Below are 25,447 nucleotides of genomic sequence, written 5' to 3'. Positions count from 1 at the left end.
AAAAAAAAAAAAAATTTATTTATTTTTATATGAGTACATTGTAGCTATCTTCAAACACACACCAGAAGAAGGCGTCAGATCCCATTAGAGATGGTTGTGAGCCACCACGTGGTTGCTGGGAATTGAACTCAGGACCTCGGGAAAAGCAGTCAGTGCTTTTAACCCCTGAACCATCTCTCCAACCTCTTCTACCTTTTTAGATAGGTTCCAGGGACTGACCTTAGGCTATTGGTAGTTAATTTGCCTGTACCCATAGAGCCACTTCTTGGGTTCAATATGAGGCATTTCTAGTATTTTTCTCTAATGGGTGAAAAATTTAAAAATGTTAAGTACAGGAGAAGTAGAAAAAAATAGTCAGTTAAAAAAAAAGTTTGAACTACAGAACCAGACAGTCTTATTAGAATATGTGGCCTCTTAAACCATGTCTGCGTATAGCCCTTCTCCTTCCTGGCCTCATTTTTGTGTGGCTGTTACACTGTCTGGCCTGTTATTAATACCATTTTATTCCGAGCCACAAGAGGTAAGGACACTGCATTTCCAGAATTGCATTCGAGTCATTTATGAAATTGTATCTTACAATTTGCCACCATTTCTGAGGGCTCTTTATCATCTCCTTCTCAAATGGGCGTGCACAGTCACACCGAGGCTGGTTTTCCTTCTAGGTCACGTGAGAACACGGCTTTGGAGTTGGGAGGAGGGGTGATGCATGTCCTTCAGGCTGTTTGGTTTCAAACCGCCAGACTATTAGCAACTCAGGGTATTTGAGAGACTCAGGTCCATCGTCAAGAAGCAGCACAAAAGTTAACTATATCTGCTTTTGTACAGACGTCCAAGATTAGGACTGAGACATGCGTGGGAGGCTTGTTAGGGGGCTGGCTGCAGAAACTGGTTTGCCCAGGTGGTTCATTTAAACTGCCAGACAGAGGAATCTCGTCTGGTGGCCTGGGGACATAGATATCAAGTCAGGTCCCCATTGCTGCTGATGTCCTTGGCACCCGGAATGCCAATCAAATATATACATCAGTAAAGAGTTCAGTTATATAGTTATGCCCATAGGTGGTCAGGTCTAGGGCAGAACTCGATAAATGTTTTGCATGGCACTACCCAGTTCTACAGGACAGTCCCACATTACCACCTCCGGTTGTGTCACACAGAAGAAAAAAAAATCATATGCACAGAGACACGAAGGCAGAAGGTTAGCAGGTATCTAGTTACGCTCCAAGTGGAACATTTGCTTAGCCACATGCATGTAGAAACACCCCCCCCACTCTGAGCCTCAGTTTCCCCATCAATAGAATGGGTCAGACTCTCGGAATCTAGGGGAATCCAGGGAAGCAGGCGAGCAAGATTCTGCAAAGCTGCTGTCTGAGGCCGCGGCTGGAAATGTGCTCAATAAATGTCCCTTTTTGTTACCACAAAGATGAGCACTTTACTCAAACTCAACTCCCAATGTTAAGTCACACTGTTATAATAGCACTGAGCCTTCCGTGAGAGTCACCCCAGGCCCTTAGAGAATTAAGAAAACTCTTTAATAACAGCACACACCGGTTCTGGCTAACGCTCAATGCGGGCCATGAACAGAACTCCCGCCCCCACGTATAGTCTCTCAGCTTCAAGTTACACCTGGAGCAGTTAAACATGTTTTGCAGAGACAGAAATTCCAAGGTTTAGCTGTTTGGGCAAATGGAGAGATTCGAAATATAAAAATATTGTCCTAGTTATCCTGGGACAGAGCAGGACTGCTTTCCCTGGGCAGCTGTTAATCAGGGTCATCCCGCCTGCCTGGCAGAACCGGGCTCTTCCTGATAAGGGGCACGGGGTCAGCCAGGGTCAGCTTCTCAAAACTGCCCGGCAGAGGCAGTGCTCCTTTAACTAAACCTTATTTTTGTATAACAGAATAATTTCTAAGCAAGTCTATTGATAGGTCCTTTGTAACACCAGTTTTCTACCTCCATTTCCTCCTTTAGCCATGTACAAAGTCATTCATTCATTCATTCTTTCTTTCTTTTTAAAAAAATATTTATTTATTTTATGTATGTGAGTACACTGTAGTTGTACAGATGGTTGTGAGCCTTCATGTGGTTGTTGGGAATTGAATTTTTGGATCTCTGCTCGCTCCAGTCAACTCCACTTGCTCAACCCCAAAGATTTATTTATTATTATACTTAGGTACACTGTAGCTATCTTCAGACACACCAGAAGAGGGCATCAGATCTCATTACAGATGGTTGTGAGCCACCATGTGGTTGCTGGGATTTGAACTCAGGACCTTCGGAACAGCAGTCAGTACTCTTACCTACTGAGCCATCTTGCCAGCCTTCCTTCCTTCCTTCCTTCCTTCCTTCCTTCCTTCCTTTCTTCCTTCCTTCTGGCTTGTCTGTCTATTGTTCTTTCTTTTTTGATTTTTCAAGACAGAGTTTCTTTGTGTATCCCTGGCTGTCTTGGAACACACTTTGTAGACCAGGCTGGTCTTGAACTCACAGAAATCCACCTGCCTCTGCCTCCTGAGTTCTGGGATTAAAGGTGTTGGGTCACCACATTGGTCCACCACGTTAGTCCACCATATTGGCCCACCATGTTGGTCTAGGCAGTGGAGAGGACCCTAGCATGCTATATTAGGCAGCACCATTGTGGCTGATCATCACTAAGGCAGGCATTACTGCTCTGCAGTGACTAAACTCCACCAGGGTGGGTTCTACAGCTTCTGACCCTCTTGTAACAGAGCAAGTTATAACCACAAATGTGGAGTTCCGATTCTGTGCTTAGAGCAGAAGAGAGCATCTCAGGGCATGAATCCTCCAGATATACTCAGAACAGAAAGACCACCAATCCAGAGGCATGCCTTAGCATGATGCCTGCCTAGCGGTTTGTTTGGGTTTGTTCTTGTTGTTGTTTTTAGGGTCCCTCCATCCTCTTTAGCTTGTTTGTGGTGGCTTTTTCTCTCTTGCCTTGAACAGTCTTTTGTTTGTTTTACTTCTTTGATTATTTCTTACAGAAATGCTCACCCTGTCTGTTTTCCTTTGCTTTTCCAAATCGATGCCTTTGTGAATGACTGAATGGGCAAAGTGGGTGCTGTGGGCTTGTGGAGGACATGGACAGTGTAGTGGATGTCAAGGCTGAACTGCACACTGCAGTGAGGTGGGGTGCGCAGGCCGCAGGGCCGATGTCTGTAGAGGCAGGGTGGAGGGAGCCAGTGCTGTCTTTTGAAGTAGGCAGAGCACCATCAGAGGCAGGATGAGACGGTGGTGAATCCGCTTTTATGCCTCCTTGCAAATTTGTACATTTTTTTATAAAGATATTTTTCCCTTCTTGCTCTGGCCCCTCTGGCTCCGGCCCCGCTGGCTCCTGAACTTACTCCAGCCCCGCTATAACCAGGATTCTTTACTTTCTCCACCGTCACCCACGTCATGCTCTAAGTCGATCTAGTTAGAGTCATCATGAACACCAGTGGATAGACAACAAATCCGATCATTAACAAGTGGTATGTGTTCCGGGAATGGGTCTCAGCGACAGAGCAGGTGCGTGACATCGTCAAAGCTCCAGGCTCCCTCCTTAGCACCAAAAACAGCAGCAAAAACAAGCTATTGAATTGATGCTGCTCATCATATGTAACACAATTGAGTTTTAATAATTCACTGCTTTGTTCCTGCAGGTTTACCAGTAAGGTGTTGTGTCTCTGTTACGGGGTGTTTAGGGGAGAGGAGACCTTCTCCTGTCACATCACGTGATCGCTTTACCGGGCAGCTTGGGGATGAGATAGAGATGAGCTTGTGACCCTGCTGAGCGAAAGCATCGTTAACACAGGTTGCAGGATGGTTTTTGGTCTAACCATTGGCATCCACTGCCTCTAGAGTTCCTTCGTTTTTTGGTCGTGGTTCAGGTAGACTGGAGGATAATCACCCTTCTTACTGTCACTCAAACAGACAAAGCACCCATCTGGGTACCATTATCTTTTGTGACGGACAGGGTGAGTCAGAGAGGCAATTTCCTTTCCTCCGTTCATTCTCTTTGCTTCAGATGTTCTGCAATGATATGTCTTGTGTAATAAGCAGTAAGCTGTGGGTGTGTGAGGGTCTTTGAAGGGAAGAACATGCTGCCTCCGTGAGCAGGGCACTTTCTGAGGAAGCATGACACCCAGTCCGGGGCTCCACTTCTGGGATTGATGGGGTGGCAAGAGATGCTGAGGAGGGCTTTGACTGAAGGGAGGCATCAGGGTTCTGCACAGAGCAAATCTTTTTTTTTTTTTTTTTAATTACAAAGCTACTTTTAATACTTTGGGGTGTGCCCCACAGGAATAAAAAACACTGGGAAGGGGTAACCCCCTCACCCCCAGGAGTGGCCCAGAGGGAGAGAGGCTACCTGAGGGGAAGGAAGCACAAAAGGAACCCGCTGCAGACTCAGGGCAAAGGGAATGCCATCGGTGCTGGGACCTGTGAGCACTACAGGAAGAAACTCGAGCATGGTGGGACTGGCTCCAGGCACACAGGCGGAGGGCAAGAGGGTTGGACACGAAGCCACAAGGCTACTTGGGTTCCTCCTTCTTCTCGTTTGCCTTTTTCTGCTTCTGCTGCATGATCTCCGAGTCCCTGGGGGTAGAGATGATGGGGCACTCTGCTTGCGGGCGGCAGCAGAAAGCCCATCATCTCGGCGCTTTCCCTTAACCGAGTCGCTCTGCTTCTTCATGTTCTTCTGGCGGGCGAACTCTCGCTGGTTACCGCGGGTCATGGCGACGGCAGCGGCTCCAACCTGCCTCCGTTGCGTCCCCCTCGTTCGGGCCCCAGAGCAAATCTTGAGTCAGCATTATTGCCGATCCATTGTGGATGTGTGGGAACTTTTGTTGTTGTTGTTTTCATTTTATTTATTTGTTTATTGTTTTTTTTTTTTTTTTCTAGACAGGATTTCCTTGTGTAGCCCTGGTTGTCCTGGAACTTGCTTTGTAAACCAAGCTGGTCTTGAACTGGGAGATCTTCATGCCTTTCCCTTCTGATCTCTGAGACTAAAGGCATAAACCACATTAACACCTGGCTTTTGTAGATGTGGTTTAAACGGACACAGGACAGGACTTTAGGCTAGGTCCTAGGTTCAAATCCTTCTCAGCTACTCACAAGCTGTGTGATCTTAGGAAGGTCACTTACTCTTCCTGGATATTCATTTTCCCATTCATAAAATTGGGATAATTAATGATAGAGTTTGCTCTGTAGGCAGATATGACAGGGGGATTGCACATTTGAATTTGGAAGCAACTTGGGCTACATAGTGAGTTCAAGGCTAGCCTGTGCTATATAACAAGACTCTTCCAAATAAATAAATAAATAAATAAGGAAGGAAGAAAAAGAAAGAATGTATTTTATATAGCCATTGTGTATAAAATAAAAAGGTGACACAGATACACGTGTTGGTTAGTTTTTTGTCAACTTGACACAAGCTACAGTCACCTGAGAAGAGCTAACTTCAATTGAGAAAATGCCTCCATAAGACTGCCTGTAGGCAAGCCTGTGGGCTATTTTCTTGGTTAAAGATTGATGGGGGTGGGCCCCGCCCATTGTAGAGCAGGTAGTTCTGGATTGTAAAGGAGAGCAGTTGGGCCAAGCTGGGAGGTGCAAGTCTGTAAGCAGTGCCCCTGCATTGTTTCCCATCAGCTCCTGCCTCCAGGTTTCTGCTCGGACGGACTCCCTTCATTATGGACCACAGCCGTGAGCTGTAATGAACCTTTTCCTTCCCAAGCTGCTTTTGACCATGGGGTTTATCACGGCAATGAAAATCTAGTGAACACACACACACACACTCGCATGCGCACGCACATGCACACACACACACACACAGGCATACACACATGCATACACACACATATACGCATACACACACGCACACACACACAGGCACACACATACACACACAGGCACACACACACACAGGCACACACATACACACACAGGCACACACACAGGCACACACATACACACACAGACACACACATACACACATGCGCACACACACAGGCACACACACAGGCACACACATACACACATAGGCACACATACAGGCACACACACACACAGGCACATACATACACACACAGGCACACACATACACACACAGGCACATACACACACACACACACGCATACACAATGCGTAGTTCAGTGTCCATAAGTGGCCACTGTGTATAACAACCACTGTTGCTACTGGGTTTCTTTTTTATCTTGTAGCTTCCAGTACTGGATGTAAGCTCTGTGAGCCTCTGTTCTCATCTGGAAGGCGGAGCCAGTCTTACCTGCCCCTTGGAACCGGTATGAGGATTACATAGGAGGCTGTGTAGTCTGGCTGGCTATACATACTTCATAGATGTCAGCTTTCTTTCCCTCACACCACCTTTACCTGCCTCTTGGCTCTGGGTTGAGATCCTTTCACGGATGTTCCACTGTAGATGATTTTTTAAAATTAAAAATGTATTAGTGTATGTATATATAGTACACACGCTTTGTGTGGCAATCAGGGTAACTTTTGGTAACTTTCGGGAGTTGGGTTCCTCCTTCTCTCCTTCCATCTTTTAATTTTAGTTATTTAGTTTTATGTATGTGGGTGTTTGGCCAGCATGTATGTAAGTATGTGTACCATATATGTGCCTAGTGACTGAAGGTCAGAAGAGAGTATTGGCTCCCCTGGGACTGGAGTTACAGGCAATTGTGAGTCGCCATGTGGGTGCTGGAACTGAGCCCAGCTCTTACGTAAATCCTTCCACCTTCCTTGGGTTCTGTGGACTAAACGCTGGTCTGTCAGACTAGCTTGGCAAGTTCATTTATTGGTTGAGCTGTCCTGGCCTCCCTCCAGATGAATCTTGTTAACAAAGTATCATTAAATGAACTGATTTGTTTAAGATTGCTACTGCAACTTCTCTACCCAAGGCAGGAAAGGAGGAAGGACTGAGGGATGCAGGACACACAGACACACAGGAAAGGACACAGGGCCACTCTCCCATCCACTCTACCTTTCCTAAAAGGACAGGGACATTCTATCTCACAAATGGAGAGAACACAGGACTTTTAGCTTAAATGAAGCCTGTACATGGGATGAATGTGGGCAGCGAGACTTTTTGTTTTTTGGTTTTTCGAGACAGGGTTTCTCTGTGTAGCCCCGGCTGTCCTGGAACTCACTTTGTAGACCAGGCTGGCCTCGAACTCAGAAATCTGTCTGCCTCTGCCTCCCAAGTGCTGGGATTAAAGGCATGTGCCACCACTGCCTGGCAGCATCGAGACTTTTGGTATAGCCTTTGCTCATAGTCTATAAAGTCCGTTCTTTTCCACATGTGTAGTCTGTGGTGCCTACCTGTGGCACTCATAAACCCGGGCCTCAGAAAGGTCCCCGAAGGCGTTTGGGTTACACCCAAAATGTTGAGGTTGTCATTGTATAAGTTTCCCTCCAAATGCACCTCCTCCCCCCGGTTTTCTTCTATTAGAGTACCATCCACCAAGAATCACATTCTGGGTCTGAAGGGACATCTCAGCTGTTAAGATGGCATGCTGCTCTTGTACACAAGCCGAATTCTGTTCCCAGCACCCATGCGCAGGAGGGAATCCCGCACCTATAGTCTCCGTAGACATCTGCACGCCTGTGTACATACCCATGTGTGCATAATTTAAAAGATTAAAAAAAAGTAGATCTTTAAAATTCTTCACAAACATCCCCGTGATGTGTGCGGATGGCTCGACGACTAATTAGGTACACCAGTGACACCAGGTTGGCCTACAGGTCATTTGTTTTCCTTTTAACTTATGCCACCAAAGGCTGCCTTAAAGTCAGTTTCCTCAAAGACTAAGGTATGGTTCCAGCCTTTGTGTAGAAGGGTCACTTCCAGGCAAAGCGATTGAGCTGGGAGATCAGGTCTACCATCAGGGGGCGCCAGAGACCCTCTCAGCCCCCTGTAAAAGCGCAGGCAGATTTTCTCCAGGTAAATTCCAGGAGGCACGCGGGATCTTGGACCTAACCCATTGCCTTTTTTTTTTTTTTTTAAACGAAACAAAACAAAACAAAACAAAACAAAGCAAAACAAAACAAAACAAAACACAACTCATTTTCTCTCCCCGCTTCCATAGCCAGCCGCTGATAGATGAGCGTTCAAACCTTCATTTCCAGCCCCATTGCCTTGCCTCTCTGGAGCACAAGCTAACACTCACTCCCTGCAAAGGGATCTGCCTTCATTACTTCGTTATTACTACTAATTTCGGTGCTATTACCCGAACCCGGGGCCTGGCCCATGCTTCTCAAGGAGAGTTGTCAAACTTAAGCATTTAATGACACACACGCAGGTCAAAGTATGGGAACAGGATTAAGTGTGGTCCGTGGACGCACGCGGTTAAGTCCAGAATCCCTGGGGATCTGGTCAGAAATTCCCATTCCCGGGCCCCATCTCGATCCTCCATCGTCAGTCTATTGGAAGCGGGGTGTCCCTAGAGGATGACTGTGAAGTGGCTGGAGGTCCACATCCAGTGGATCTGGTTGCGCGGCGCGGGAGTGCCTGAGATCTCTGGCTCCGGGTTTGTGGTCACGTGGGCTTCTCAGCCACCCTCCCACACTCTTTCCAGGTCTTTAAAAGAAAGACGCATTAACGTTCGTTCGTTAGTCGTGGCAGTCTTTGCAGCTTCTCCAGCTGCTGGCCTTTTTGAAAGGCACTCTCGGGTCCATGCCTTCTCCCAGGCTTCTAGCATCAACCACCTCTTGAAACTTCCTGGGAGTAGAGGAGGTGGGGAGCTGGCCTGGAGGGAGCGGCTTGTGCGGCCACTGGCATCCCTTGGCCTCCCGGTCTGCAGTAGAGTCTGGCAGCCGCCGCAGGGCTGAGCGACAACCAGTGGCTGCGAGTCCCATTCAGGGACCGAGGAAAGTACGTGTCTGCATTTAGAGAATGCAAAAGAGAGAATGTCCACCCGCTAGGTAAGCGTCCCTTTGCTCATAGTGAGGCTTAATTGACTTTGTGGGAAGCCCGCAGAGTATAAAACAAAAAAAAAAGGGGGGGGGGCGCGGGCATGTATGCAACTGTTCTGAACACTACCGGAAACAGAAATTTTTACTGACTTTTGGTTTAGTTATATAAATATAATTTCCATTTAAAGGAAGAAAATTCCTGTGGTTTTCCTAGCAGTGGATACGATGATGACGCTTCTTGCTTGAGTGTGGTGGACCAGGGAAGATAATGCCAATCTTAAGCAGGTGATCATGGCTTGAAAAAAACGACCGACTGGCAATCCTTAGCCGTGTCAGAAATAGAGTTTAACTTCTTTCCTGGATAGTCTGAGAAAGATTAAATCTGATGATTTCTCTTATATGCTGAAGAGGAATCTAACTGTTGCTTCTTCCCGATTACCTGTGGTTACTGTTTCATAGTGGAAAGAGTGAATATCGGGGTGTGTGTGTGTGTAAAACAAAACTATGAATTTGAGCGCTATTCAGAAAGCAAGCGTGACAATTCTACTTAGGATTTAGAAGGCAGGTTTGTGTTTGGCACATAGTACCCTTGAGGAAAGATTTTTATGTCTTGTTCTATTTCAAGTGTTTTTGTAAGCATCACTTGAAATTTCATTGTTACTGTAATGATCCGGCTCATGGTGGATATTTCCTCTCTCCGTGTAAATGTTATTTAAAGAGTGAAAGGAAAGATTAGAAAGAGGATATATATAATGACAACAAGAAGAGTGTAATTGGTAACTTCATTTTCTTACCAGAACGAGTCTGATTGTAAGGGTTCTCAACCGGTGGGTCGCGACCCCTTTGGGACACCCCCCCCTCGATTTCCAAAAACATTTGCATTATGATTCATAACAACAGCAAAATTACAGTTATAAAGTAGCAATGAAAACAATTTTATGGTTGGAGGTTAGCATAACACAAGGGTCTGTATTAAAGAAATTGCCCCACTCGGAAGGCTGAGACCATTTCTCTACAGCATTCTATCTGAAGTAAAAGATGAGATTTTATCAGTCAGTTTTAAAGCAGAAAATTTAGGAATTCATTTTATGTTCAATAGTTGTCTAGATGAATCTGAAATTCTTATTTCAAGAGCAGTTTTAAAGACAACACTTTAAGTCTTGCCCAAGATACACAAATGCTTGAAATCAACAAAAAGCATGTAGAAGACAATTTCAAGGTGGGTCTGAGGAGCTCAAATGGATCTAGTCAGATTTAACGTTTCTCGGGATTTATTTTTAATATAAAAATGTGAAATTTAGTACTAAATTCAATATATCAAATATATAAATTAGCATTTAATAGACCTCAGGTCCCTTTTAAAGACTAAAATACTGCAATTCTTATTAAATGTGTATCCAGTAGGCAATGACTTAAATATATTTCATGTTAAAATCTTAGCTGATGTTTTGAGTCATTTTATGGGATGACTAGAAAGTGATTATTTAAAATTCTGAGGGCTAAACTCATTTGCAGGAAAGTGGTTTCTACTATATATGCAAAGCCCTTGAAAACGGGACATTTGGCTATTAGACTTCATAATTTAGTGTTTAGTACATTGTTATAGAAATTTGAAAAAGTTCTACTTATTGCAATATTGTTTTTCAGACCGTTGCGTTGAAGCTTTTAGAAGAAATCCGCTCGGAGACCCGTGATGGAGAAGAGTTAGCCTTTTCTTCTTTTGGAAGACACATCTCAGCTTTAAAGAGTTGCCTGTAAGTCGACTATTAGTGGCCAGTTTTATGGCTGGTGTAGAGTAAGTTTCCTTTGTTCCTATCATGAAACTGACCGAGGGACTTAGTATTTTCCTTTGGAAGAGATCCATGTAAAGAAAATAACCTCTAACCAGCAGCGCACAGAAAGAGCACTTGGTGCCTAAGAGGTCTCTGTAAGGGTCCAGGGATGTAGGTCGGTTGGTAGATAGTCTGCCTAGCATGCACAAAGCCCTGGCCTCTATCCACAGCATCACATGAATCAAGTGTGGTGCTTCTTGCCTGTAATCCTAGAACTCAAAATATGGAAGCAGGAAGGTCAGGAGTTTAGGAACAACCGTGGCTATATAGCAAATTTTTATGCTAGCCTAGACTGCATGAGACCTTGTCTTAGAAGAGAAAGGAGCAAGAAGAGAAATGTATTTATACATATTTTCCTTGGCTATGAAATTCTCTGTGGCATGTGTGGGTGTGAGTTTTTACTTCTGTTGGGGAACACAGGTGTGAGGTGTGCGGGTGGGATGCTTTGCCAAGGGGGTAGGGGCAGCTGGAAGAACAATGCAGGCTGACTGTCAAAGCTGTTTGCATCCGTGGGCCCAAGATATGAGCCTCACAGGAGGTGGCATCTCTTATGCACACACGGAGCAGACAGGGTCCTAACGACCCAGCTAGTTAGACTGCTTGACACGATGGATTTCCGTCAAATGCAAGTTTAAAAAAAAAAAAAAAAGTAAAATTCAGAAGCAAAGGCCTTCGCAATCAGAAAGCATTTTATTTTAAATTGTCCATCTTGAGAGGTGTGCCTGGTGGCATGTGAGTGGGCCGGCTTCAACCTCTTCACAGTATAATAAGTAAAACCTTCCACAGGAAACCTCATGGAAGGTTTTCATACACACAGCCTCCATTCTTCCCCAGCGCACAGGGGAAATGTACATTCCTTAATACTTTCTCATTTCTACGGAAGACGACAGGGAAGGTTGAGGAGTTGATATGACTTGTCTAAGACCTGTCACTGTGCAGCCCAGGATCCAATGCTGTGCTCTGTGCACTGGGCCGGAATACACATGATTATAGGCTGGATGGTAACTGATGTCTGTCCTGCTGCTAGATACATAGGTCTGTCTACTCATTTCGGAATGTCATGTTAGTTCCAGGGCCAATCTTTTTCTTCTCATAAAGTCACTGTCAATATTTAGGACATCTTAAAACATTATTTATTTTTTAGCCTAAGATCCAAAATGTATTTTTTCCTGGCCAGTACCTCAGCCCACCATGCCTAACCCTGTGTGTACAAAAACTTTTCAGAGATTGTGACTTAGGAAGAAAAGATCTTTCATGGACGATCATGTTACCAGTCATCCATGATGCCTCTGACAGATGGCTGTGGCATGAATCTGGATGTGTCAGAAGATACTCAGCCAGAGGGCAGCCCTCGCTCTAATAACCATCCACCCAGCAGTGGTTCTCGACCACACTGAGTGCACTGGGACTTGGTAGACAACCTAGAGCAGTTGATCAGTGATAGGCTAGCAGTGAGAGCTCTTGTTTCTAGGCAGTGTCATTGTGGCAGCTGACTGGTGACTTGAGTGATCTCGGCACTTGCTTTTGTGTGCTGTGTACCTGACAGGGCCATTTGAACTGCCGATCTGAGGGGGGGTGGTATTTCGGCTGCCGGTGATGAGGACGATGGAACCAGTTCTCTGCTGCTTTTAAACTTTGTGTTCATATCTTTCCATGTGACTGTTCGCTATTTTGTTTTGTGTGTGTGTGTGTGCGCGCGCACACACACATGTGTGTGAGTATACACTTGCACACATATGTGTATGTGCATGTATGTGCAAGCCAGAGGATAACCTCAGGTGCTGCTCTTCTTCAGGTACAGTCCATCTTGAAAAAAACCCTAATTTATTAGTATTTAAATATTCTATTTATGTATGTATATGGATGTGTGTATGTACAGGTATGTGCATATGCATGTGGAAGCCAGAGGAAGGTGTCAGATCCTCCAGAGCTGGAGTTATAGGCAATGGTGAGCCACTTGATGTGGATGCTGGGAACTGAACTCCGGTCATCAGAAAGGGTAGCAAGTACTCTTAACCGCTGAGCCATCTGTCCAGGCCACTTGAATCTATTGTTATTGTTGTTGTTGTTTTGCGTGTGTATGTGTATGTGCATGTATGTATGTATGCATGCATGGTATCTATTAGAGCATGGGAATATACATACCATAACGCTGTGTGTGTCTGGAGGTTAGAGGACAACTTTTCTCTCATTCTCCCATGGATTCTGGTGAATAAACTTGGTCAGCTTGTGAAGCAAGTGATTTTACCCATGGAGCCATTTCACCTGTTTTTTGGAGACAGGGTTTCCCGTCCATCTGGTATGGAATGTCACTCTTGGATTGCATTGGATCTTCATGCTTGCAGAGCAAACACTTTACTGCTGAGTTATCTCCTCAATCCAGGTACTTCATGCTTCTTAAAGGCCTGATGAAGGAACTGCTTTTTCAGAAGACCAGGGTTCAATTCCCAGTACCTATACTGTGGCTCATCACCATTTGTGACTCCAGCTCCAGGAGACCTTCTGGTTTCTTTGGGTACAAGATACACACTCAGTGCACAGACATCCATAGGCAAAACACTCCTACCCGGAAGCTAACAATAAGTAAATCTTAAATAAGAGGCCTGACAAGAAGAAACACAGCAGCGGTTTCAGATGGTTGTTGCTGAGTTACAGATGGACGTTCAGTGGCACCCACTGAGCTTCTGGATGCTGGACCGCTAACTAAATTTCTTTTGGAGATGAAAAGCTAAGGGCCTGTGAATTCAGTGAGACCCTCTTTGATCACTATGCTAAAACTTTATCAAATCATTTAATTATATTTTTTGTTCACTTGGTATTATCTTGAAGTCCTTTGATCAAATTTGTTTGAAATGCCCTGTTCTCTTGGCCTACAATATCCTAACTTTCATTAGTTTTCCTATGACAATTCAGAGTACCGTGTTTGTTCGTTATGGAGGGTTACACTAAGAAAGACTTGGTGGCATCTTTCCGGTTTTCTTTTTGTTGGATGACTTTTTCTTTTCTTTTCTTTTCTTTTCTTTTCTTTTTTCAAGACAGAGTCACAGTGCATAGCTCTAGATGGCCTGGAACTCAGTATGCAGAACAAGCTGGCCCCCAGCGTGCAGCCATAACTCATGCCTCTGCCATTCCAGGGCTGGGAATGCAGGCGTGTGCCACCATACCCGGCTCATTTCAGTAAGACTCCATATGAACTGGAAAGGGCTGGAATAGGGCTCAGTGTTCACACAGTGTTTGCCTGGCATGCAGACAACCCTGGGCTTGATCCACAACACCACATATTCTCTGTATGCTTGTGTATATCTGTAAATTGCAGACTTGGGGAAATGGATGAATTCAAGGTTCTCATTAGTAATAGAGCAAGTTCAATACCTGCCTGGGTTACATGAAACACTGCCTCAACAAAACCAACCAACCAACAGAAGGCAGGACTGGAGAGGTGACCCAGTGACTACACGTGCAACCATGAGGACCAGAGTTCGAACCCCAGCAGTGGTGTAACAAGCTACATATCCCTTGCTTGCAGTCTCAACTCCAGCAGGGATGGAGAGAGGAGAGAGATTCTGGAGTTTTTGACTTACAGCCTAGCAGAGAAAAACTTGAGATCTAGGTCAGAAGGAGAAGGAATGGACAGGGAGTGGCAGAGAAGGGCACCCAACACCCTCTCTGGCCTGTATGTGTGTATACAGATGCATGTGCCAGCACATACACACAAATAAATACATAAATCTTTAGAAAGGAAGGTAGCATATATACCATAATGACTGTACTCATTTTTGGACATTGTTTTTATTTGTTAAAATTGGACCTACCACTTTGGCTTTTTATACTTTTTTGTAATGTTCAAGAAATTTACATTTTAATACTACCTCCAAATGTTGTGTATAAATACAATTGCTATGCCTGCCAAGAGCTTAATGTATTTTGCTCTCAGTTGATAGAAGGCGTGCTGTTTAAATTCTATTGTTAAAGTTCTTTAGATGTGTTTTGATTTAGGATTTGGCAGCGTCAGACATGCTCAGATGAAACAGGCAAGCCGTGTACTGAAGTATGTATGATCTCAGAGCTGAAATACTGAAGATACAGCTCAGTGAGGGCTGGGTTAAGATAGCACTGGGGCTCAGGAGACTGCTCAGTGGTTAAGAGCATTGATGCTCTCCTCTTTATTATCCACCAAATTTCTCCTACCTTTGAGTCTTTGGATTGTTTTTTCTGTTGGTATAGCAGTCTGGGTCAAACCAGTGCTTACAGTTATATGATACCTTGAACAGGGAAAATTGAATGCAAAGAAATACTAATTATAAGAAGAGATAAGTATAAACTATGCAGAGGTTCTTTTAGCCCCTTAGGGATGAGGGAAAATTCCCAAGGAAGGACAACTCTGAAGGAGTTTAGAACATGCTAGGCAAGGTGAAGTTTGGCCATCCACTTGCAGTGATATTCAGCTTGTTTAAAGGATCTAGGGTTGGGTTGCCGATAAAGCAATAGGTTCCCTCTAAAATGCAGTTCAGTGGCTGGCCAGAAACCAGGACATGTACACAAAGTGGGGACCTGGATTCTCTCAAGGGCAGAAGGTCTTCGCTCGGAGCATGCAGGATGCCAGGGGGAAGAATCTTGTACAACAGATGACTCTGCAGTGTTCATCCTTTGGGCCACAGTCTAGAGAGGTGCCTATGAGAAGGTCGTTGCCATGCAGAGTGCAGTGATGCTGAGAGATTTCATTCTGGACCTTTGCCTGGGGCAAGCTCCACCCTGGATTCTCACCTTCATACTGCCTGTCTCTACCAGGGCCAGAAGTTGGAGTAAGCCTCTTTGTCGCATGGCGTCTCTCTAGCGTCCTCTACTGAGCTTAGTATCGAGCTCTGTTTGTTTTTACAGCACATCTTTTATTGATTGACTGATTGATTGATTGATTGATTGATTGATTGTATAAATCCTATATTGACTGTTGCTTTTAAAGATTAGAGGCATTAGGCTGACAAAACTACCGTGGTCAGACAGATGATTCATATGATAAATTTCTTGTTTTTGTTATTGTAGATTTACCGCATATTTGAATATGTTAAAACTATAATATATAATAGTCTCACTCACTGATGTACTGTTTTTAGGCTTATTTTTCAGTAACAGCTTACAGTTAACCTTACGTAGTTCTTTGGAAAAAAACATTTATGCATTCCTGTGTTTTTAAATCCAAAAGTAATTTTGTGATAAGTTATTGTGGTTTAAAGTTATCATAGTTGAGGCCTGGCGAGATGGCTCAGCAGTTAAGAGCACTGGCTTCTACTTCAGACGACCTGCATTTGATTCAATTCCAAGCATCCACATGGTGGTCCACAGCCATCTGCAGCTGCAGTTCAAGGGGATCCTGATGCCTCTGTAGGGTCCAGGCATACATGAGGCATACAGACATACCTATAAAATAAAATAACAACATCTTAAAAAGTTCTTGTAGTTGACATCAGCAGCAATGGAGTAATAAGAAGTGAGTGGGGTGTGTGTGGCTTTGTTGATAGAGTACTCCTTTAGCAAGTGTAGGATCCTGAGTTTAATCTCTGTATGTTCAAACTCAGCACGGTGGTGAATTCATATAATCCTAGCACTTGGGAGGGAGATAGAGGCGGGAGGATCAGAAACTCAAGGTCAGCTTTGGTTGCATAAGTATTTTGAGGACAGCATGAATGCTTATGAGCCCCTCTCAAAAGACGATCAATAAAATAGAGAATGGGAGCTGTACACCGTGTGTTTCCACCTGTAGGTCATGCTTTCATAGACATCTTTCAGGGCACACTTATAGTCTTCTACTAATATGTGTGTGACCTCGTTTAGGTAGCACAGACACTAGAATTTTAAAAAGCCCTATGCATGCATGAGAGAGACAGGGAGACAGGGAGAGGGGGCACACAGGTGCTGTGGTATGTGTGTGTGCCTCCGTAAGACAATTTTCAGGGATTTTTCTCTTTCCACGGTTGGTTTTGGAATTAACTCATGTCATCAGGTTTGAGCAGCAAACACTTTTATCCACTGAGCCCATTTTCTGTCTGTTCTTCCCTTTTCTTTTTCTTCCTCCTCCTCCTCCTCCTCCTCCTTCTTCTTCTTCTTCTTTTTTTTTTTTTTTTTTTTTTGAGATACATCTCAAATATCTCATATATCCCATGCTGTTCTTGAACTCCTGACAAGGATGACCTTGGACTTCTGATCCTTCTGCCTTTACCTCCTGAATGTTGGGTTTACAAAAAGACCTTACACTATCCCCTGCAGTGCTGGAGATCTAAGTCAAGGCTTCCTGTGTGTGAAGCAAGAACTCTACCAACTATGCTAATTGCCAGCCTGCCTTCCTCCTCCTCCCATCTCTCTCTTCTCTCTCTCTTCCTCTCTCTCTCTCCCTCTCTCCCTCTCTCTTCTCTCTCTTCTTTCTTTCTTTCTTTTTATCTTTCTTTCTTTTTATCTTTCTTTCTTTCTTTCTTTCTTTCTTTCTGTCTGTCTGTCTGTCTTTCTGTCTTTCTTTCCTTCTTTCTTCTCTCTCTCTCTCTCTTTCTTTCTTTTTTTTTTCTGAGACTGTATCTCACTTTGTAGCCCAAGCAGGCCTGGGACTAGAAATCCCCCTGCCTCAGCTGCCTTGAGTGCTAGAATTATATGTAAGCACCATTGCCCCTAGCTAAAATGAATCCTTCTTGGTTACTCCGGCAGCTTGAACTAACTGGATATCATCTGCTTTCCTCTGCAGGCGCTCCACCTGCCCGTGAGTCTCTGAGAGCATCATGTCCATCTGTGCCTCTTCTCACAAGGATTTTTCTCAGCTGCGGCCTACGCAAGACATGGAGATCAAAAACTCACCATCAAGCCTTACTTCCCCCGCTTCTTATAACTGTAGCCAGTCCATCCTGCCCTTGGAGCATGGCCCCATCTATATCCCTTCCTCCTATGTAGAGAGCCGTCACGAATACTCAGCCATGACATTCTACAGTCCTGCTGTGATGAACTACAGTGTCCCCAGCAGCACCGGTAACCTGGAAGGTGGGCCTGTCCGCCAGACCGCAAGCCCAAATGTGCTATGGCCAACTTCTGGACACCTCTCTCCTTTAGCCACCCACTGCCAATCATCGCTTCTCTATGCAGAACCTCAAAAGAGTCCTTGGTGTGAAGCAAGATCACTAGAACACACCTTACCTGTAAACAGGTAAAGTCCTGCAAACCATGGGTGGCGGCATGATCCTTTCTTTACAGGTTAGCATGAAGAAAGACGTGCTAGAAAAAGGTCTTTACTTTGTCACCTGCATTCTTAGGACACTGGAGACATGTTGCTCTGTCCTGCTCTGATATTCTAGTTCTTAATAAGTTATGCTTATGGATGGATACTATGGAGAGAGTTCACCATAATGAATAATGGTCTCTTTATGCAGCAAACATCAAACTTCTATCAGTTTGGTTTAGGTGAAGGTGTTGGGTTTTAAGTGGTTTGTTTTATTTTGTTTGGTTTGTTTGGTTTGGTTTGCTTTTCACAGTCAGATTAGAGTCTTAGTGTAAGATGACAGGTTCCTTACTGTTGATGACAAATTGTCTCCAGGATGAAAGTAGCCATGGTAACACTACAACTTCCACGAGGTAGCCATGCAAAGCCAGGAAAGCTAATGGGCACAGGCTTTAGTGATGAGCTGAGGTGGTGCTTTGTAAGGAGCAATGAGAAACCAACTGTAGGATTCTGTTGAAAAGATCTGAAGTTAAAACAAGTTGAACTCCGAATGCATGGTCGCTTCTGTCTAATTTGTAAGGTTTTCAACTCTACCGATGGCTGTGGAGGGAGAGGAGAACATATGAATGAGTGACTGGAAGAAACGGAGGGCTGGAAGAGAGAACCACGTTAGGACACACTGATTCTTAAATGCATTACTTGTAGGGTGTGATGGTGCATACCTTTGATCCCTGCACTTACAAGCCAGGTCTAACCTAGTCTAAGTTCCAGGACAGCCAGGGTTACATAGAAAGACCCTGTTTCAAAAGACAAAGCAAAACAAAAAAAAATTTTGTAACAATATTTATATATAATAATAACAATATTATAGCAATATTTCAAATATTGTTATAAATCTTAGAGGAGACAAAAGCTGGAGGGCCTATCTCAGTGCTAGAGGCATGTTTAACATCCTCAAGGCTCTGGGTCTAACCTGCTGCACCCCTAAACCCAGAACCTCTGAGCAAACCAAACCAAACCAAACCAAACCAAACCAAACCAAACCAAAACAACCTTTAAGAAAATACACAATAATTTATTTTTTTCTCCTTAATATTTTTATTTATTGGTAAGCTAAAGAAACAAATATAAAAGCTGTAGGTTGTGGCTGAAGACAAGCATTTTTAACGTACCTCTCTTTAAAGGGTGAAGTTTGTTTTTATCGTTTCTGAACTAGCAATAGCTCTACTATCTCCCTCCCCAAAAGAAACATGTCCTGGCAAATCAGCTCCTGGGCAGAGTGTGCAGCTGCCCCTGCTGCTCCTCTGCTGGACAATTCCTTCTTAGAGCTACGGATCCCAGCCCAGCCCTGAGCTGCCTGCTTCGTAGCCTTCTGAGGGCTACGAAGCCTTCTGAGGACTCACCACGTAGGCTCTTAAATGTCAGTCTCCCCTGCGCTGGAGCTCCCTGTGATCCGATATCAGGTTTCCTGGAACATATTTATCCCTAGCCCTGGAAGGCAAAGAGATTAAATTTGACCAAGTTCATGCTATTTTTTTTTCTGCCAAGCCCTTCCCCTCTCTTGTGTGTCTTTTGACAATGGCTGTGTTCTCTGCTCCCCCAGAGAGACACTGAAGAGGAAGCTTAGCGGCAGCGGTTGTGCCAGCCCTGTTACTAGTCCAAACGCCAAGAGGGATGCTCACTTCTGCGCTGTCTGCAGTGATTACGCATCTGGGTATCATTACGGTGTCTGGTCCTGTGAAGGATGTAAGGCCTTTTTTAAAAGAAGCATTCAAGGTACAAGACAATGATAAATCATTCCTCTAGTATTCACACTTTGGCTTGCAAGCAGTTTTGCAGAGATGATCTGATATAAATGTCACCCTTGGGCTGGCTTACACTTCATGAACGTGAGCAGCTTAGATGTGTGTGTGTTTGGGAGTGGGTTGAGTGGGGGTGTATAGATGTTTGGATTGCTTGTTTCTACCCCAGATTATAGGGGTCAGAAAAGATATCTATTTATAACCTTATAAAGATAGTGCTAGGAAAAAAAAATCTGTGCTCATCAAAGAATGCCTGTCTGTCTGTCTGTTCAATTTTTCCTAGGTCTAATATAGGGTATGCTTATGTCATGACGGTGGGCTGGCATTTAACTTTAATGTTGGTTTGTTTATGAGACAAGGTCCCATGTAGCCCAGGATGACCTTGAATCCATTATTTAATCATCAAAGATCCTGAACATAGGATCCTCCACCTCCACAGTGATCATAGACATCCACCACTAAGCCCAGTTTGTTCGGTGCTGGACGTGGAACTCAGGGCTGCTTCCTGCATGTGAGGCAGGCTCTCTACCAACTGCGCTATGCCCCTAAGCCACACTGTACTTCCTGACTTTACCATTCTTCATTTCATGGTTTTCAACTTTCCTTGCCAACTTGGTCGGTAAAGCTGCCTGCCTGCGTCTTAGTGCAGTGGGGCTGTGTGGTGCCAGGCTTCCCATCAGGACCAGACTCGCTGACCTCTCCACAGAGTGAGGCGCCATCAGACCAAACCCTGTAGTTTCTCTCCTGGGCTGTGGGGCACAGAGAAGGGATCAAGGACAGGGGTTCCTTACCACTTCTGGGCTAGCTTAGGGCATGGCTTACTTTTAAAAGCTTATTCTTTTAATTCTGTTTCCTTTTGAAATCCTTTCAACAAGTATTAGTGGAACTGTGTATTAGGTTGTGCGACACAGGAAGACAATGCAGTGAATTCTATTTTGTTCATTGCTGGTGCAAAACCAGTTTCTTGAATGACAATTTGTAAAAAGCATTAGGCTCACACAATGCGTAGAGGTATATTCTGTATGTGTGTGTGTGAACTTATGTGCATGCACACATGTGAGCGTGTGTATTTGCATACATGTATGACTGTGTGTGCATTGTTCTTTGGAAGCTAGAGGTAGGTCATCATTTGATATCTTTCTCAATTTCTCTTCACCTTATTTTTAGAGTCAGAGTCTCTTATTGGACCAGTTGCCACCCAGGCAGCTCTGAGGGTCCTCTTGCACCCACTGCTGGTGTTACAGAGGTGATCCTAGCTCTTACATTGGTGCCAGGGATCAAACTTGGGCCTTTCATGCTCTGTGACTAAGTCACTTTAAGCTTGTCCTTATACTTGACTGACCGAGCCATCTCTCTAGCCCTGGTGTTCTTTCTCACATTATGGGATTGGCATTTCCTGTTGTTGAAGGTCTAAAAGCTTTTCTCACAGTCCTTAACATTCAGCCTTATAGATTAATTGCCTTGTCTTTAGTGTTGAAGATACTATCGGTTATTTTTATTGTTTCAGATAATGCTATGATTTATATTTGTTTATAAAACATTGGGAAAACGTTTTCCTCTGGATGTAGTCTCCAAATGGTAAGGCCCGAATGCTGTGCTAATGTTTAAAGTTTCCACCCACTGTCTCCACTCCTTTCCCATTTTTGGTGGGCATCTCATATAACCCAAGCTGGCCTCAAATTTGTGGCTGGCCTTGACCTCCTGAGCCTCCTGTTTCCATCTCCCAAGTGCCTAGATTACATATGTAAGCCACCATAATTGCCTTAATGTTTAAAATTCTTGGTAGGTGTCTTTCAATTATTTTTTTAGAAAGGCACAGACATTATTTTTTCTATTAGTGAACTGTGAATGTGTTTTGTTGTTGTTTGTTTTGTTTTGAGGCAGGGTCTCCTGGAGCCCAGGCTGACTTTGAACTCATGACCTTGAACTTCTGATCCTTCAGTGACTACTTCTCTAGTGCTGTGCTTACAGGAGTGTGCTATCATGTCCAGATTATGTGGATGGAACCCAGGGCTTTGCATGCTAGGCAGGGACTCTAACAAAATGAGCCACACTCCCAGTCCCCTGAGGGTTTCATTTTGTTTTTTTACCAAAGTGTTGATAGCATTGAGACTATCTTTTTATTTTTATTTTTTGTACATTGCATAGCTGTTTAATTTGACCTTGAACTAACTATGTAGCTTTAAACTCTTCCAGCTTCTATCTCTCAAGTTGACATGTAGAAATATCTAATCATTACATGGTTAAATCCTATCAACTTTAGAAATATAATTTTTAAACTTAGGTCTTTTGACATTGGGAAACTATATCAACTTGTACTTAATTTGTGGTGGTTGACTTTTACATGGTATTATTTAATTGAAAGAGAAACATTTTGGTATATTGAATAACATAATAATCAATATGTTTATCCCCAAAAGACATTCTTTTCATATATTTTATTGATTAAAGCCTTTCTTTTTTTTCTCTCACTGATTTAAAATATGGGAGCTGGGCTGCAGATCTACTCAGATACAAAGAGAGCTCCAGGCTAGCCTGAGCTTTAGCACACAGCCTGGTTTCCAGGAGGAAAACAGTATAGGATTTTAGTTTGAAGTATAACTTATATATAGTAAGATTTCCCTATGTAAATCATTTACGCTTCTCAGTTTTTGAAAACATGTCATATAAGCAGCAACATAATAAAGATGTGGATTTTATCAATGGAAAGTTCCATCCTGTGTGTGTCCATTACTTCCCCAGGCTGGGGATAGCTCAGTTGGTAGAGTATTTGTCTAGTATGCAGGAAGCCCTGGCTCAGTGTTTGCTCTTTGGATGTTGGCTCAGTCTCTGGGAGCTTCCAGCGGTCCAGGTTAGTTGACACTGTTGGTTTTCCTATGGGGTCGCACCCCTTCAGTTCTTTTGCTTATATTGAACCTTCTGATCTTTTTAAAGGTAAAAATATCTTCGTACATATTTTTTATTGTTTTTGAGATTATACTTACATCATTTCCCTCTTCCTTTCCTCCCATCAACCCCTCCCATGTGCCTCCTTGTTCTCAATCATCGCTACATTTATAGATAAGAGCACTGGCTGCTCTTTCAGAGGACCTGGGTTCAATTCCTAGCAATCACATAGCAGCTTACAACTGTCTGCAACTTCATTTCCAGGGTATCTGATGCCCTCTTTTTGCCTTGATGGGTACTGGAACACATGTAGTGCATATCTATCTATCTATCTATCTATCTATCTATCTATCTATCTATCTATCATACACACACACACATACACACATACTGGATTTTTTTGTGATAGCTTTGTGGCTTTGAACTCACAGACATTCACCTCTGGGGTGCTGGGATTAGAGGTGTGCAACCCCCATGCCTGGCTTATAAATAAGACATTAAGACTATCATGCAGATTAGAGAGAAATTTGAAATCACAGATGCATTCTTCATGGCCTGGAAGAAAGCAGACATCACTGTGAACTAGGTGATGAGCTGCAGATGTCTACAGAAGCTCAGGGCAGTGTGCAGTTAATGGACAGCAAGAAAAGGACCCTGCCCTACTACAACAAGGCACTAATGCTATCTGCAACTCAAACGAGTGAGGAAGACCTTGAGCTATACTAATCGAGTGAATAATTAGCTATATATATATTTTAATTAATTTATTTATTATATGTAAGTACACTGTAGCTGTCTTCAGACACATCAGAAGAGGGAGTCGGATCTCATTACAGATGGTTGTGAGCCACCATGTGGTTGCTGGGATTTGAACTCAGGACCTTTGGAAGAGCACTCGGGTGCTCTTACCTGCTGAGCTATCTCACCAGCCGCTATATATATTTTTAAGAAAGCCAACGGAACTGAGCAGTAGTGGTGCACCCCTTTAATTCCAGGACTCAGTAGGCAGAGGCAGGTGGATCTTTGTGAGTTCAGTGCCAGGCTGGTCTATAGAGCAAGTTTCAGGACACCCAAGACTACACAGATAGGTAGGTAGATAGATAGATAGATAGATAGATAGATAGATAGATAGGAAGAAAGGAAGGAAGGAAGGAAGAGAAAGAGAGAAAGAGAGAAAGAGAGAGAGAAAGAGAGAAAGAGAGAAAGAGAGAAAGAGAGAAAGAGAGAAAGAGAGAAAGAGAGAAAGAGAGAAAGAGAGAAAGAAAGAAAGANAAAGAAAGAAAGAAAGAAAGAAAGAAAGAAAGAAAGAAAGAAAGGAAGGAAGAAAGGAAGAAAGGAAGAAAGGAAGAAAAAGAAAGGCAGGCAAGCCAATGAAAACATTTAGTTGTTTGTATTTTAGAGCGAGTCTTCCTGCTGTCTATCCAGACTGGGATCAAAGTCCTTCTATCTCAGCCTCCCAAGTGCTTGGATTACAGTTGTGCTCTATCACATGTGGTACCAAAATATTTGTTCTTAATGAATTTTAAACTTACAGTATTTATGTGTGATATAAAGAACATTTTAGAAAAAAATTTTAAAAAGGACAAAAGAGAGAGAGGAACCCCCCCCCAAAAAACAAAAAGAACATTTTGCGCAAGACTGTTGGCAGAAGTGTTGCTAACATGCATCGTCACCCACAATACTTTAACACGTGTTTTCTATGTCTCCACCATACTACCATCAAATCTGGGAAGCCAGCACCATGTGTTGCCACCCTGAAGGCTCAGACCTCTGCATGTTACCTGCCCTAGTTCTGAAATAAGCTGTTTTACCATGGAGCCCTCCTTCCCTTGATGGAAAATGATAATAATAAAAGATATACGCATTCCTTTCTCACTGCTCATGGAAAGTTCCTGAACCAGGTCCTCTTAGGGGACAGAGATTTGATTTATGTATATATCCATATCCATATCTATCTATCTATCTATCTATCTATCTATCTATCTATCCACATATTATATAGTGTATATAATGTATATATAGAATATATATAATGTATATATCCATATATATTCATTCATAGACATACATTCATCTATGTTCCTATTTCTCTCTGTGTGTATATGTATATATGTGACCATATTAGAGATGCTCTGTGTGTTTATTTTTAATGGGTGTTATGTGCACATGTGTGGAAGTCAGAGGTCAATGTTGGATGCTGTCTTCTGTTGCTGTCCACCTTAATTTTTGAGTCCGTTTCTTCTGTGAACCTGGGCCCCCTGATTAGTGAGTCTGGTCAGCTGGTGTTTAGGTATCCACCTACTTCAGCCCTGCCCTCCCCCACTATACTTTTTAAAGCTACGTGCTACATGTATGTATGTATGTTACAGAGTGGGAGTTAGTTTTTAAATGATTTTTTTCAGTGTGTGATAACATTTATGTCGATGTCTGTGACTAATATAAAGGAGAGAAAAGGAAACCTTTGCATAGCCAGAGTCCAGGCAGTGATGAATCTGCCTCCCAGCCCCACTGTGCCCAGGCTATGCAGTCACAACTCCTTTCTTCCCTACGGAGTGGAAATGCTCCTTCCTTGCCATGGCTTGATCACAACTGCACATATCTCTCTCTTTGCACTTTCTCTGTTAATGGAATTTCATTTCTCTCTCTTCTCCTCTTCTCTCTTTCTCTCTTTCCCCCTCTCTTTCTGTGTTTCTCTGTCTGTCTCTGTCTCTATGTCTCTCTTCCTTCCCTTCCCTTCCCTTCCCTTCCCTTCCCTTCCCTTCCCTTCCCTTTCCTTTCCTTTCCTTCCCTTTCCTTCCCTTCCCTTCCCTTCCCTTC

The 25,447-nt window shown here is 43.6% G+C and overlaps 1 protein-coding gene and 1 pseudogene across 3 annotated transcripts in view; one reads left to right on the top strand and one right to left on the bottom strand.

Annotated features, from left to right (window-relative positions):
- Positions 1-4,439: 4,439 nt before the first annotated feature.
- LOC110307192 lies at positions 4,440-4,771 on the bottom strand (annotated as a pseudogene).
- A 3,843-nt stretch (positions 4,772-8,614) lies between these two features.
- Positions 8,615-25,447, top strand: part of Esr2 (estrogen receptor 2) — a 53,506-nt gene continuing 36,673 nt past the window's right edge. For 2 of the 3 annotated variants that reach the window (XM_021179259.1, XM_021179258.1), the window contains exons 1-3: positions 8,615-8,927; positions 17,478-17,930; positions 19,546-19,718. In XM_021179259.1, coding sequence (XP_021034918.1) covers positions 17,512-17,930; positions 19,546-19,718 — 592 coding nt within the window. In that variant the 5' untranslated portion in view covers positions 8,615-8,927; positions 17,478-17,511. Of the gene's footprint in view, positions 8,928-17,477; positions 17,931-19,545; positions 19,719-25,447 lie in introns of those variants that run through there. The other variant, XM_021179260.2, reaches the window with a different exon arrangement.

This window comes from Mus caroli, chromosome 12 (genome assembly GCF_900094665.2).
Source record: "Mus caroli chromosome 12, CAROLI_EIJ_v1.1, whole genome shotgun sequence".
Lineage (NCBI taxonomy): Eukaryota > Metazoa > Chordata > Mammalia > Rodentia > Muridae > Mus > Mus caroli.
Note: the sequence above shows the minus strand (reverse complement) of the source record. Positions and strands in the feature narration are given on the sequence as shown.